Raw genomic sequence first — 16,326 nt, forward strand, 5'->3', positions numbered from 1 at the left:
ATCTGCCTGAATCTAAGAGAACAAGGGAGGTGGGGTGCATTTAATTGATTTGCACCAGAACCAGATGCACAGCATCTGTTCATGGCTGCCCTGAGTCGTCTGGCGACTTACTGTAACAACTTCATGGTGAGTTCCAGCACCTATTTTTCTTGAAAAAAGCACTGGTGACATCATTAGGTTATGGATGCTCATCCCACACTCTAGGCAAATATATTGTATGGATTCCCTGATGTAAATTAAGGACCTGCCATACTCCTTGAAACAGCTTGCTGGTGAAATTAGAAAAAATGTATAAAATGGGAAATAAAATATGCTGAAAATGTAAGATTAAAGAAGGGAATTTCTACCAGATGTGGTGGGCTTGTGAAGAAATTAAAAAGTTTTGGGAACTCATATATAATGAATTTTAAAAAAATACTCAAATATACCTTCTCTAAAAAAGCGGAAGCCTTCCTACTGGGAATAATTGGGGACGAAATTAAAAAAGAAGATCAGACACTATTCCAATATGCGACAGTGGCAGCTAGAATATTAATAGCACAAAAATGGAAGAACCCAGACATCCCAACCGTTAAAGATTGGCAAATAAAACTATTTGAATATGTCGAATTAGCAAAAATGACACACAAAAATAGATTCCAAAAAGGTACAAAGTTTATTAGTGATTGGAACAAATTTATAACATACATTGAAGGAAATTTCAGAAATCTAAAAACCACAGCAGGTATCACATAAATCTTACGACGTGTGTTGTATTAACCACGAAACTGCAAAAAAGGAAGATTTACCAAGAAGCCCGAAATCGGGAGGGAGGGAGGTCAACATGCGTAGATAATAGGGACATTAATAAGATGTTGTAGTTATTGAAAAATTGTAATGGCTAGTTTATGTTGTCTAGTTTAGGCTATTGTTGTTTATTGCTGTTTGTTTTATTGAAGGAAAATTAATTTAATTTTTTTTAAAAAAAAGAAACAGCTTGCCTGGGCACCTGCTCTGCTTTCTCATTCACCTGGCCACCTACTGGCAGCCACATGAATTGCAGTGTGACAACTGCTTTGCTTTCTTTGTATATAGGAAGGAAGGGAGGGAATTTTGGTCCTAGCAATTCCAAAGATGTTTCTCATGGAAAGCTTGTCAAGGCCACCTGCCCTCCCTCTCTGGCCCAAGTGAGTTCCAAAAAACATGTTTTTCTCCAGTTCCGAACATTTCCCTTCACCCAAGCAGATGGACCAGAGGGCTGGGCGATTCTTCTTCCTTATAATTATTAAAATTACAGTGATTCACACCATTCTTCTTACCAAAACTCCAAGGATTTCCCCAATGGCTGAAAACACCATAATTAAGGGCAATGAGGCAAGTTCTTGCACTAAGCCTGAAGGAGGAACGGTTTCAGAAATATATCATTTACCGCTGATATTTGGAGCAGGTAGGGACAAGTGGGTGAGGTTTACTATTGGCACCTTTCAATAGCAGGACTCGATCTGTATATCTAAAATTATTGCTGTCAGAAGGGAGGCAACTGTTGCAGGCAGATTCAGAATGATATTGCTGCTCCTGCTGCTGCCAATGCCCCAGGCAGTTTGTGGGATGCTGAAGGCAAAATGCCCATTGAATTTGATCAGGGATGAAAGTGACCCATGGAATTATTACAGGCCAGGAGACTACCTCATTGGGGGCGTCATATGTCCAAAAGGTGCTGGAATTAAACCATACATTTTCTCCAGCCCCCCCTTAACGAGGATTTCTGAGTAAGAAACTATACGCTGCTTGATTTCACACTCTTTCACCTGATATTCCTTGCTACCAGGCAACCCCAAACTTCTAGTCAACTCTCCCAACTTTGGTTCTGAATTGCCCTTTGATGGGCCCCATGAACACAACTGCGCCCCGTTGGGGTTCTCCAGCCAGAGGGCTCATTTTGAACAGCTTGACATAACATATTATGTGACGATGTGGTTTATCTAGCATCTAACTGAAAGTTCAGCCTCCCCTCTTTCTCCTCCCACAAAGCTTCTTAATAGAATGGGAGCAAATGTTCCTGAGTGAGCAGCTTTTCTATAGAAAGTAGGACAAAATCCACTGTGCAAATGATTATCTCTGCATTGTGGAAAGCCCTGTCCTCTGAAGTCCCACAGCCACCAACATTGGTTTAATTCCACAGCCAGGCTTCAACTTGGTTATTAGAAAACCAGTGTGGTGTTGTGGTTAAGAGTGGAGATTCGTAATCTGGTGAACTGGATTCGCGATAAAGTGATAAAGTAGGATATCAAATCCAAACTCTTCTTCATCCTGAGTTGGTGCTTCTTCAAAGTCCATGATGCCTTGGTAATGGCTATTCTGCAATTGAACAGGGCTGCCTTCAGATGTCTTCTAAAAGTCAGATAGTTGTTTATTTCCTTGACATCTGATGGGAGGGTGTTCGATCGGCCGGGCGCCGCTACCAAGAAGGCCCCCTGTCTGGTTCCCTGTAACCTCACATCTCACAGTGAGGGAGCTTGTAATCTGGTGAACCGGGTTCGCATCTGCACTCCTCCACATGCAACTGCAGGGTAACCTTGGGCTAGTCACACTTCTTTGAAGTCTTTCAGCCTCACTCACCTCACAGAGTGTTTGCTGTGGGGGAGGAAGGGAAAGGAGAATGTTAGCCGCTTTGAGACTCCTTAGGGGAGTGATAAAGCGGGATATCAAATCCAAACTCTTCTATCTGAACGGTTTAGGAACTGTTAATCCTACAGCTTAAAATTGTGGTAGTTGTTACCTGTGTTTTAAAATTGTTGAGAGCAAAGGTGCAATGCATCCAGTAAGTTACCTAAACCATTGGGGGTTGGTACGCAGAAAGACAATCTACCGTAATTTTCGCTCCATAACACACAGTTTTTTCCTCCTAGAAAGTAAGGGGAAATGTCTGTGCGTGTTATGGAGCGAATGCCTATGGATGGCGGGGGAATCTGCTGCAGTCGTGAGCAGTCCGTGGCTCACTTTGAAACAGCAAAGCGGGTGTAAGCGGCTCCTGTCAGCGAGCCAAGCGGGGAGGATGGAGAGAAGCAGAGCGGGAGAGGAGAGGAGCCGCTTACACGAGTGTAAGCAGCTCCTGTCTGGTTGGCTGCTTTAAAGCAACCCCGTGCTCTGTCCCTCTCTCCTCCCCACTGAGCTCGCTAAGTAGCAGCAAAGCTTTTCAGCCAGCCAAACCGGGGAGGAGGGAGAGAAGCAGAGCAGGATTGGCCGCTTTAAAACAACCCCGTGCTCTCTGTCCCTGCCTGCAGTTTTTTGCTGTCCGATTTTGGATTAGCCACTGTAGGGGCTGTGTGTGTGTGTGTGTGCTTGAGCTATCGTTCTCCTCCTCCTGCTTCCCGTTCACTCTCCCAGCGCCCCTGCGCTCTCCCAGCGCCCCTGCGACTTTAGGATTGATACTCTGTGTGTCTGTGTGTGTGTGAGGCATCGTTCTCCTTCTCTTGCTTCCCGTTCACTCCCCCAGCGCCCCTGCGACTTTAGGGCGACTTTAGCATGGATCCACATGGATCCTCAGGATTTTTGCATTGGGCTACTCCAAACTCACTGTCAGATCACATGTCTGTGGCCACAGCATGAACCACAAAAATCATACATCCACTGTTTCGTTTAGAATATTTTTTTCTTGTTTTCCTCCTCTAAAAACTACGTGTGTGTTATGGTCTGGTGCATGTTATAGAGCGAAAAATACGGTATTCTTCCCTCTCCAATTCCTTCTTAAGTAACTCCATGCAGATTACTTTCTCTCAGGTTTTACTTCCTTCTTCCTTCTTCCTTCTTCCTTCTTCCTTCTTCCTTCTTCCTTCTTCCTTCTTCCTTCTTCCTTCTTCCTTCTTCCTTCTTCCTTCTTCCTTCTTCCTTCTCCAGTCAGTGTTGGACCTTCATTTTGAACCTTTTGTGATGATGGCTGCAGGCAAGCATATACTCATAATGTTCCTTTTTTTATTTCAACCAGCAGTCTTGCCAAACTACTTATTTCTGCACTCTGCAGCAATATATATATCAAAGTCCAACATGAATTAAATTTACTGTGTTTTTTTTAATTTGCTGTTTTGTAATTGGAAATATTGCCTGAATTAAGTGTCATTTTGATCTCAGGGTAAACTATAAATACTTGTTGCATTGCAGGTTTGAATTCAGAAGGTACTGGCATATGTTGTCCTTCTTCTTCACCATTCAGAAAATCAATCAGGATTCTAGGATTTTACCCAACATCACCCTGGGCTACAACATCTATGAGAACTATTGTGATAGCAGAATCACTTCCGATGTCATGCTAGACCTGCTGGCTGGTGGGGAAATCAATATTCCGAACTACAATTGCGGAAGACGGAACAACCTGTTGGCAGTTCTTGAACATGCTAATTCTGACATCTTCAGCCAGATTTCAACCGTGTCAGGCATCTACAAAATCCCACAGGTATGATGGATTGGGAGAAAATCAACTGTGTATAATTCTAGAGATCCTTTGGTGACTTGCAACATTTCTTTTGCCGAAGTTTATGTTCCTTTTTGTTCTCCTATTTGGAGCAAGACTTCCATTTTTCTGAAGGAAACTTTACCTGTAACAACTCCCCTGAATCTGTCTATTATATTGCCATTATTTTGCAATTAACAACATTTAAGAATTGCCTGGATTAGGCCAATCTAATTCAGCATCCTATTTTCACAGTTGCCAACCTGCTGTCCCAATGGGAAGCTCACAAGCAGAACTTGACTGCAACAACACTCTCCAGACTTGTGACTCACCACAACTGATATTCAGTGCATGCTGTCTTGAACAGTGGAGGCAGAACATTGCCTTTTAAAACCATCCAAGTTAAAGTATGCACTCTGTGAAGAAGTTCCTTCTTTGATCTGTCCTGAATCTTCCAACATTTATATGTGTCTCCTTTTCTTTGCCTCTTCTCCAAACTAAAAGGTCCCTTTCTTCATAGAGGAATTGCTCTCAAGCAGCCGTGGCAGCTCCAGGGGGGTGAGGTGTCCCCTCAATATCTTTTGGCAGGGTCCCCAGCCCCCACAATGTTGAGGGGGCTTTCACACTGGCAATCACTGTCAGAGTCCCGGCAGGGCAAGGTGTCTTGGCCCAGCGTGTCCCTTTGGGGGTCACCAGGGTGCCTTCCAGGAAGGAGTGCTGGAGATCTCAAAATGTGCTCAGGTGCCTTCTTGGACCTCATGGAGGATGAGAAGGAGACCTCACCAAGGTGGTCTCAGCCTTGTGGTGGCAGCTGCAAATGAAAGTAAGGCAGCGGGTGATGGGTGGGGGGTGGCGGGTGGCGGGTTGAGTTGGCCTGGCTGGATTGGGAGGGGCGGCATGCACATTGTGAGCCACGCATCTGACATCATGTATGTGTGACGGGCCCCCCAATGTTAGGCGCAACTCAACACCTGTGCACCCCATTGGGTATCCTTGCCTCTTTCTCTCTCCTAGATATATGTAAGACAGTGCTGCTAAACAATCCTGGCCAAAGTGTATTGATGCTGAGCATCTCTGTTCATCACTTGCTTTGGAGTAAAGATCACCATTCAGTCCTATGCGGGAAAGTAAAGCACTGTGTTGGGGATGCTGGGCACAGCAGCTTGAGTAGACTGGTACTCACTGACAAGCACACCACAGAGTCCCCTTGGAGGTTGCTGATACATGTTAGTAATTCCAGATTAACAAGTATTTGATCATTGTCCCGGAAAGGTATCATCCATCTTTTGCCCCCTTCTTCACTAGGTCAGTTACGGCTTTCTTCTCGATTATAAAACTCAGTTCCCTTTTGTCTACCGGATGGTCCCAAAAGAAGAGGCACAGTGCTTGGGGATTGTCCAGCTGCTCCTGCACTTCCAGTGGACATGGGTTGGTCTCGTCGCTCCAGACACTGACAACGGAGAGAGGTTCATGAGCGCCTTGAAACCTCTGCTGACCCACAATGGAATTTGTGTGGCCGTTTCAAAGAGAGTCCTCAAGACGATGCCGTATTACGAGTTACTCAAAAGAGAATCCTGTGACGTGTGGAGACAAGTTAGCGTACTTGTTTACTATGCAGACTCTCAACACGAATTTGATCTGATTGCAATTTTGCAAACCCTACTTGAAACAATACACGCTGGGTCAAAGCTCTGGATCACAACAACTTTTTGGGACATCAACATGTACTTGTTTGTTGATTTCCGTTACCTCTGGGGTTCCTTGTCCTTTGTAACGAAGACCCCCATAAGGATGAAATATGACTACTATAATCCATTCTCACCTGTTCTTGAACGGTTTTGGAAAAGAGCATTTCATTGTTCATATTCAAAGCATGTGTTGTCTGTGAAAGGCTGGACGAGATGCACAGAGGGAGGAAAGCTGGAGACTTTGCAGCAGGAGGAGCTTGAGAGAATTTTCTCCCAGGACAGCTACAGCACGTACAACAGTGTCCAAGCAGTGGTTCGGGCCTTGAACATGGCTCATTCATCGAGATCCAGACAGATCTTGAGGGTGGGTGGAGGAAACAGGCTGAAACATCAGAGGCTGCACCCTTGGCAGGTATTTCTCATTCAGTGGTGCCCCAAATCTATCACTTTGAGTAGCCAATCTCATTTTGCCTAACAGTGGAATATGCTCTCCTTCAAAAATGAAACGAACATAGAACTGAGCGTAATGATAATGAGTGGCCAGCCTTAAAATGCTGAAGAGAAGGAGGTTACTAAGCTGTGACAGCAGAAAACAGCAGCAACCATGATCAGCCACTATGGCTGCAGTGCTATATGCACTTACATGGGAGTAAGCTCATTGAATTCAGTGAGGGTTACTTCTAATAGAAATATGTAGGAGTCCAGATGAGTTGTGCGCTAGTCCCAATATGAAGCACCCTGCTGTGAGTGCTGAAGGCCGCTCCCTACAAGACTTTTTTCCACCTGGCCTAGAGAGTGGGGACCAGGCTCTCCTGCTCTGCTTTAGACTCCTGGGAGTAACCAAACAAACAAACAAACAAACCTCTGTGCTGCAAAGAGAATGCCAGTAATGTCCAGGCAACATGATGACCATGTACGTACGTAATAGACAATCTTTATAGAATTCCTTCAAACCATAACAAGTACAAAATGAAATCTTTCGTCTCAAAGTCTCTGCAAATCTTTAAATGAAGCGAGTAAATTTTACAGACAATGACTTGCATGACATATCACTTTACAAAAAATATAAACTATAATACAAAGAGTAATGAAAAAGAGTACATACCCCATCTTATTTTGAATGAATGTCTATAAATGAAAATATCAAATGCTGTGGAACAGTGCTCATGTAATAATGTAGTCACTGCTACTAACAATATTTTGTGAATATTGCCCTGCTGTGAGTCCTGAAGAAGCCCAGACTCACTGAAACAAACTCTGGGGTTGGGGCAAGTGTTGAAAATGCTTTTCAATGTTTTAAAATAGTTTTTAACCTGTGGCATTTTAAATTTCTGTCTTTGTTTTTGCTCTGTTGGGTGGTAGGATAAATGTTTAGATGGGGCTGGGGATTAGTTTAATTTTAGTATAACTGTAAAAATAATATTTTTAGCAGGGGCAATTAGAGTAAGATCTATTATGTGATTAACTTTCTAACATTCCTCAGGTTTCCCTTTTTCTTTTAATCAAAAGAAAGCCTACTGGCTCACATGTTTTATCTGTGGCTAAAGCTAACTATTTAGCTCGATTTCCAGTATATTTTACTTTATTGCTATGGCTAGTGGCTAATGCAAATAAAGTTTCTAGCTAGCTAGCAAACCATGGCTAGTAGCTATCGATAGCATTGTTCTCTGTGAATTTGTCTTACCTACCACACATGTTGCTCTTTCTCCTGTCCTTTCAGCTTCACCCTTTCTTAAGAGAAGTCCAGATGACTAATACCTCCATTGATGGGCAATGTTTGGATGAGAGTCGGGAGCTGCCAGCCAGCTTTGACATCATCAATTGGGTGCAGTTTCCCAATAAGTCTCGTGGCAGAGTGAAGATTGGAAGTATGGAGGGATGCACATCCTCAGACCTGAAGTTCACCATTAACCCAGATGCTATTTCATGGCCCGAGACGTTTAAGAAGGTTGGGGAGATGTGTATCATTTTATTGTCTGTGACATGTGTCAAGCTCAAATAATCTGAGCATGCTGGGACGCAATGTAAACACGTACAGCAGGGATGAGGAACCAGATGTTGTAGGACTCAAACGCGCATCAGCCCCCTGCCAGTACAGTCTGTCAGGAGTTCAGCCTACACTCGAGTAGGACTCTGGCAGAGACACATGCCCGACTGGCATGTTCTCTCCCTCCTGGTCAATCGTTTGGGAGCTTCATAAGCTTTCTTCAGCCCGAACATCACAGTGACTGATGCCAACCGACACCGACACACTTTGAGATCCGCAGAGTTTGCACCACTTGCATGACAGAACCCCAGCAACTCAGCATGTTGTCTAATCTACTTTATTTACATATAAACACACACGGAGCACTGCAACATGGCTCCCTCTCTCTCTAGCATCAGACAGCAAAGAGAAAAAGAACAAAAGTCAATAGTCCCACTTCACGGAACACAGTAACACAAACATCCTGTCACTTCCCACTGTGGAGTCAAAACATATCACGTCGTGTGAAAGACAAAAATCCCATGACTTCAATCAGAGATCAGGAATTCTAACACAGTCGTGGCTGTGGGAGATAATGGGAGCTGTAGCCCAGCAAGATCTAAATAGTCACAGGTTCTCCATCCCTGATCTACAGGGCTGCACTGTACAAAGGAACCTTCCCATAGCAGCAGCAGCAGCCAATGAGTGTTTAGCTCCCCCAACCTGCCCTGTTTGGGGGCATTAAGGGCAGGTTCTGCCATGGCTGGCCCAGAACATTTTGTTGCCTGAGAAAGAGGCTGCCTAGCAAGGTTTTCATGGCGTCTGAAGCACAAATCTTTGAATGTATACCACCAACTGCAAATACTCCTAATTCTTTTCCTGTGACGCTCCATCTCTTTCTGGACAGACCGTGCCTCGTTCCAGGTGCACCAAAAGCTGCCAAGCTGGAGACGCCAAGGAGACTCAGGAAGGAAAGCCAGTTTGTTGCTATGCTTGCACTCCATGCGCAGAAGGGACCATCTCGACTCAGGAAGGTATTCCATTTGTTTTGTTTGCAAAACACAAAACGAACAAAAAACCCTGTAAGCCTGACGTTAAAGGGGGAGGGGGGAAATACCATGGCAGAGAAGAACATAAAATTGTGTTCATAAAGCAAGTACAAAGTGGTAACAACAGTGAATGGGATGGCCTTGCCAGGGAGGCTCTGCTGCCACTAGCTGTGATGTGATTCCAGCATCAGGCGAACAAATTTTCAGCTGTTCAACCAGTCCAGCGCATCGTCTGGTTTAATGACTTGCTCTCTAGAATGCTGGTTCTCTGTGCTTGGTTCTGAGATTTTTTTACATTTAAAAAATTATTATTTCAGTTTGTACAATGCCCTGGTAGTTTTAATGATGACCATGCTGTTATCAATGCTTCTCTCCACTCTCTGAATGTTGGTGCTGTTGTACTGTGCTTTGTTTGTTTGTGGTTTTCATATATCCGTTCCCCTTCCCTGGGGGGGGGGGCGGTGTTGCAGACCAGCATCCTGGACCCCCAGTGAACTGGCTTGGGGGTGGAGGGATGCTGCCCACATCATGGGGATTCCCAGCCACGTCACGCCCCTGGACACCCAATCGCCATGGCTGGGGGCGTGGCCGTAGGCCATTTAAACTGTCGCGCAGCCAGGGGGGTGGCCTCTTTTTGCCTCCTCGCCGGATCTCGCCCAGCCCACCTGCCCTCTTTTTATGTGTTGCTATGACAGCGACCTTGCTATGGACATATGTCGACTACCATATTGATGGGGCGGGGTAGGAATTGTTTCACTTGGCAAATTGGCACCAGCCATTTGGTTTTCGCCTACCTTGTAGCAATCGTCACAATTTTGTAAGGTTAGGCATTGGGTAGGCCTTTGTGGTGGGAGGGGAGGTTGTAGCCTCTGCCTGCCCCTCCTCGATAAGGGTATCCTGTTAAAAGGATCCGATTAGCCCATTAACCTAAATTATTTGTGTCCATGTGTGTTTATCATATAAGGGAACTGCGGGGCCCAGGGCCTTGTCATGAATGAGGTTTACTTCTTCTGGTTCTTCTGGATGGGCGCCTTAAGGTAGTGGTGGACAGGATGAGAGCTAATAAGCTGAGTTTGAATCCTAGGAAGACAAAAGCTCTTAGCTGTTCTGGCTTTATTTTGAATTTTCTGTGAAGGTTTTAAACCTCTGCCGTATATGTGGTTGGGGAACAGGAACAGGTCAGTCGTTAAAGACATGTTCTAGTCTTTATCATGCACAGTGAATTCTCCACAATGTGCTGTACTTTTGGGCAGATATGAAACACATAAAGCAGATTTGTAGAAGAAATCCTATTGTGCAATGTTCAGGGTACACCAGTTGAAATGGGTGCAAGGAGGCCTAAATTTATGTCAGATATAGGCCTCTGTGTACAAAGCATATCCTCTACCAGTAGATATCTTCCTCTTGCTGTTGCTTCTGCTCCTTCCTGTTTCCTGACACAAATACCATCAAATGCAATACAGCAAAGACATTTATGGATGTAAGCTTGATGTCAATAATACTGGAGTTGCTCTCCTTCTCAGATGCAGGACATTGCACTAAAGGTTCCGAAGATCAGCATCCAAACAATGACAGAGATCAATGTGTTTCCAAGGTTATTCCCTTCCTAGCCTATAAAGAGCATTTGGGAATCCTCACGACTTCCTTTGGCGTTATCTTATCCTTGACCACTGCACCTCTCTCCTTCCCAACAACACAGTGTTCTTTCCTGATCTCTCCCATATTGCAACCATTCCCCACAATTGTGACAACATTCAGACTGCTGTAGGTGTTATAATGCTATAAGGATACTGAAGTCTCTTTCTCTATGCAGATGCCAAGGAATGCACCAAATGTCCAGAAGATCAGCATCCAAACAAGGAGCGAGATCAATGTGTCCCCAAAATAATCACTTTCCTGTCCTATAAAGAATCTCTAGGGAGCCTCCTAACTTCCTTTGCCCTCTCCTTATCCTTAACCACTGGCCTTGTGTTTGGAATATTCATTAAATACAAGGAAACTCCCATAGTCAAAGCCAACAACCGGGATCTCTCCTATACCCTTCTCATCTCGCTCCTTCTCTCCTTTTTGTCCTCCTTCCTCTTCATCGGCCAGCCAACAAAAATGACCTGCCTTCTGCGACAAACAGCCTTCAGCATCATTTTCTCAGTTGCCGTCTCTTCCATCCTGGCAAAAACAATCACTGTGGTGCTGGCCTTCCTGGCCACAAAGCCAGGGAGTAGGGTGAGGAAATGGTTGGGGAAGGGTTTAGCCAACTCCATTGTCATTTCCTGTTCCAGTGTACAAGTTCTTATCTGCGCCACTTGGCTGGGGATCTTTCCCCCATTCCCAGACTCTGACAAGCACTCCCAGCCTGGAGAGATTACCTTGCAATGCAATGAAGGGTCTGTTGCTATGTTTTACACTGCCCTCAGCTACATGGGTTTCCTGGCTGCCATCTGCTTCACGGTGGCTTTCCTAGCCAGGAAGCTTCCAGGATCCTTCAATGAAGCCAAGCTGATCACCTTCAGCATGCTGGTCTTCTGCAGTGTTTGGGTGTCTTTTGTGCCCACCTACCTGAGCACAAAGGGGAAATACATGGTAGCCGTTCAGGTTTTCTCCATCTTGGCCTCCAGTGCTGGGCTTCTGGGATGTATCTTCATGCCAAAGTGCTACATTATTATATTGAAGCCTGATCTGAACATGAAGGAGCACCTGAAGACAAAAGACTAAACATTGCATTTAATTCTTAGCACTACAGATATTAAATAATTGGGGATTTAAAAAGAAAAAAACCTGGATCCCAGGCTTATTATTTCCCAAAAGGCTCCAAAGGGATTGACTTTAATAATAATAATAATAATAATAATAATAATAATAATAATAATAATGGTATTATATAAGGGAAAACGGATACACATATTAGGACTGAAAAATGACCATTAGCATTTTGTGTAATTCATTCCAACCAATGACTCCCATGCCTCCTTTCTCTGACCAACTCCTAACTGATGCACCCACACTGAATGTTGATTCCCCCCCCCCAATGCTGATCATTAATGATTCAGCTGACCAGACTAAGATTTGCCTTAGGTGTACAGTTGAAATCCTAGGTCATGAAGAAATGGGAAATGGGCTTAGGTTTTGCACCATCAACAGAATTTGGGGTGCAGATGCTAAGGACCTTCTGGAAATATGCCCTGGAATCGACGCTAACCAAAGGAAATGTTTAACAGGTTGACATCACAAAGGGTGCTTGGCAGAGGCAATTTTATAGTATACAAGCAGGTGTTTTTAGGCAAATAGGTTGTCTCCTCTTCAGAAATAGCTGAATCTGGAGAAAGGTCCAGTTCTCTGGAAGCAGCTTTGTGGTCTTGCTGTTTCAATCATAACTTGATATCTCTTGCTGTTTAGATTTTCTGTATCAAGGATTCTGATAATAAAACCTCATTTTCTAATCAAATTCTGGTGTCTTATGTTATTGTGGTGAGAGCCAGTGTGGTGCAGTGGTTAAGAGCGGTAGTCTTGTAATCTGGTGAACTAGGTTTGCGTCTCCACTCCTTCACATGCAGCTGCTGGGTAACCTTGGGCCAGTCACACATCATGTTAGAGTTGTTGCAACCAGCTGGAGTGGATAAAGCTATGCATTCAGGGTTAAATCACTGTTATGTAGAAAAGATTTTTTTTCCAGGTGACTGCCTGGTACTCTTCAACTCTAGAAGTATCCTTTTTTTTTTTTTGAAAATTCTTTTTATTTTATTTCTGACATATACACCAACAAAAAAAACCCCACAAACAATCCATAAAGGATAAAAAAGAGAAAAAAAAAGAAATAAAGCAAAATACAAAGGCACAAAAAAGGCACATAACAAAAACATTAGATTCATACTGTATTGTTGAACTGACTTCCCTCCACCACGGTTTGAGCTGTATCCCAATGTTTTCTTCTGCAGAATCTTTTTACCACTATCTCTACATCGCCGGTTTTATATTTCCCCTACTGTAATTTTAATATTTCCTAAATTTGTTTCCATGTATGTAATGAATTTGTTCCAATCATTAATAAATTTGGTGTTTTTCTGATACCTGATCTTCTGTGTCATTTTTGCTAACTCTATATACTCGAATAACTTAATTTGCTATTCTCTGATAGTTGGGATGTTGGGTGTTGGGTCTTGGGCTCTAGAAGTATCAAGGACAAAGTTATCCAGACATCTTCTGAGAAACGGCTCCTCTGTCCTCTCGCCAACACAGCCTGTGCCAAGCAGAGCTTAGTCACCTTCAGTGGCAGGTGCCTGGCACCCCCCAGAATCAGAACCTGGGTGCCCCACACCCCTTGCACCCCCAGGTAAAGACGGCCCTGAGTTCTCGAACTTAATCCATTCTGGAAGTCCGTTTGACTTCTGAAATGTTCAAAAACCAAGGGGCAGCTTCTGTTTGGTGCAGGTGCCCCAGAAACAATAGCCGACAGCCGCATCAGTCGTTCGGCTTCTGAAAAATGTTCAAAAACCGGAACACTTGCTTCCGGGTTTTTGGCATTTGGGAACCAAGGTATTTGATTACCAAGGCATTTAAGAACCGAGGTACCACTGTAGTGAAAGTGCTCTTTCGGTGTTTCTTTCTGGAGCCATGTGAAACGTAAAAGCTACCATGGGTGGCGCATGAGGGTGGCACATGAAGAGTCCTAAAATCCAAGTTCTGCATAAAGACCTACAGATATGAGCAGCAGCCTATCAAATGCATGCAAGCATTTCCTCTGTTCCTCCTTCCAAGTTCCGTGTGTGTGTTTGTGTGCATCAGGAGTGCCAACTTGACCCCGCAACCATGAATGCCTGGGGCCGTGGGTGCCATGCAGCACACATGGCCCTGGCACCAAATTTTGTGGGTGCCCACCCCCTTCATGGGGAATTTTGTGGGTGCCCAGGCTCCCAGGGGGAGCTGGCACCTATGGTGTGCATGTGTGTACAAGGAAACAAAGCATAAATCAGATTATAGGAATAAGAATTATTTATTATTTCTATGCCAACATGTGCCCCAGCCGCTCTGGGCAGCTTCCAACAAATGAAAACACAATATTAACATTCCTTCTACAACTTTCCTGTCCTCCTGGTTGGCTTTACGTGTGGGGAATGGTGTGCTTAACACCTGTGAGTGGTGTTCTTCCAGCTCAGTGGTTAGAGCAACTGCCTTGGGTGCAGGAAGGTCCCAGGGTTCAAACCCCAATGGCAGGGATGGAAGAGACCCTGGAGAGCCGCTGTATGTTAGCGTAGAGGTACAGGGACCGCTGGTCAGCTTCATGGAATCAAAGACTAATAGAGTTCCGCAATGCAGGAAACCCAACTAAAGCAGTTGAAATATACTCGGGGTCGAGAGTGGATTTCATGCTCCTTATTCAGCTCACAGTGATGAGGAGGAATGGAAGTTCCCTCAGAATGTCTGCTTTATATACATTATTTACACAATGGGCCCCACGTGATTGGCTAATTCCAGGATTCACCTGTAGGCCAATCAGGTTGTGGATTCACTTCCACCTGGAGCTGGATTGGGTGGCTCCTGTGGACCAATCAGGCTGCTGCATTCTGAATCCTATTGTTCTAGGACCAATCAGACTGCTGCATTTTGGATCCTATTCAACTCAGTACATAACAGCAGCCATGACAGATGCCAGCAGTGAGATAGAAAGGGGGGGAGGGGAAGGGCAAGGAAGAAAAGGGTAAAGTCACCCCATGCTTTCCAAAAGCGCCATTCCTGGGACCCACCATGAGAGGCCCAGATCCATGCAATCCAGCGGCAAAGTGGGGGGCCCATACCTGCAGGGTTTGCAATGCACCATCTCCTTTGAAGCCCCATCACACATGCTCTGCCCCCCTAGGCCAGGTGGAAAGGGCCTTGCTCCCTGGAAGCTGGATTCCTGTCCCCGGCCCCTGCCCCATGTGTAAGAGAAGCTGAAGCGCCTCTGCATGGGAGACTGGGGGCTCCAAATGTGGGATGCTGCACTATTCAGAGTCACACCATCAGTCCGCCTGGGTTAGTGCTGCCTACCTGGACTGGCAGCAATGGCTCTTGGGGGTTTCACAGAGAGGGAGTCTGTACATCTCAACCCTTTCTCCTCCTTTCTCCCCGCCTCCCTCCCCACCACTCCTCAGGTTGCAAGGCTAGGACACACAGAGAGAGCCTCTTCAGGATAACTTCTACATTTCCCCCTCTAAAATGCAAGTGTACCTGTGCGCTTGGCTCCTCAGCCAAGCACATAATACCTCTGTCTGCATTTCATGCTTCATTGAAGGACACAGGTTTCCTGCAAGTAAACAACATTTCTATGCTTGCAGGAAGTCTGGAAAAGGGTAGAGCCAGGATGGAACCCAGAAAGGATTCGTAATCTAGACTAAACAGTCATATTGCCCACTGTAAAGGTAAAGGTCAAGGGACCCCTGACCATTAGGTCCAGTCCTAACCGACTCTGGGGTTGCGGTGCTCATCTCGCTTTACTGGCCGAGGCAGCTGGCGTACAGCTTCTGGGTCATGTGGCCAGCATGACTAAGCCGCTTCTGGTGAACCAGAGCAGCGCACGGAAATGCCGTTTACCTTCCCGCCGGAGCGGTACCTATTTATCTACTTGCACTTTGACATGCTTTCGAACTGCTAGGTTGGCAGGAGCAGGGACTGAGCAACGGGAGCTCACCCCGTCGCGGGGATTCGAACCGCCAACATTCTGATCGGAAAGTCCTAGGTTCTGTGGTTTAACCCACAGCGCCACCCGCGTCCCTTTATTGCCCACTGTAGAGCTGTGCAAATTGTTCTATTTTTCCGGGGGAGCCTTGAAGCGAAAGCATTCAAGGATTTGCATGGAAGTTCCCGTTATTACTGTGTGAACACACATGGGTAGCAGGGACCGCGATTCTATGAAATCACCCTGCCTCATTCTTGGCTATGTCAAAAGGGGGCTAGTTCTCCCCTCATCAATTACAATCCTGACACTCAAGTCCATGAGTAGGTAAACTAAGGCCCGGGGCCCAGATCTGGCCCAATTCCCTTCTAAATCCGGCCCGCGGACAGTCTGGGAATCAGTGTGTTTTTACATGAGTGGAATGTGTGCTTTTATTTAAAATGCATCTCCGGGTTATTTGTAGGGCATAGGAATTCGGTCATTTTATTTCTCTTCAAAATATAGTCCGGCCCACCACAAGGTCTGAGGGACTGTGGACCGGCCCCCTGCTG

At 45.2% G+C, this 16,326-nt stretch overlaps 2 protein-coding genes across 7 annotated transcripts in view; one reads left to right on the forward strand and one right to left on the reverse strand.

Moving 5' to 3' along the window:
- Nucleotides 1-16,326, reverse strand: part of LOC309527301 (uncharacterized protein) — a 123,294-nt gene that overhangs the window by 76,487 nt on the left and 30,481 nt on the right. The gene's annotated exons all lie outside the window — the stretch shown is intronic.
- On the forward strand, nt 4,163-11,841 carry LOC309527570 (vomeronasal type-2 receptor 26-like; the record flags this gene model as incomplete). The annotated part of the gene is made up of 5 exons (XM_082214396.1): nt 4,163-4,429; nt 5,732-6,526; nt 7,835-8,062; nt 8,988-9,114; nt 10,943-11,841. 5 exons carry the CDS (start codon nt 4,163-4,165, stop codon nt 11,839-11,841), a joined length of 2,316 nt encoding a protein of 771 aa, XP_082070522.1.

This window comes from Podarcis vaucheri (genome assembly GCF_965113315.1).
Source record: "Podarcis vaucheri genome assembly, chromosome: 2".
In the NCBI taxonomy this organism is placed as follows: domain Eukaryota; kingdom Metazoa; phylum Chordata; class Lepidosauria; order Squamata; family Lacertidae; genus Podarcis; species Podarcis vaucheri.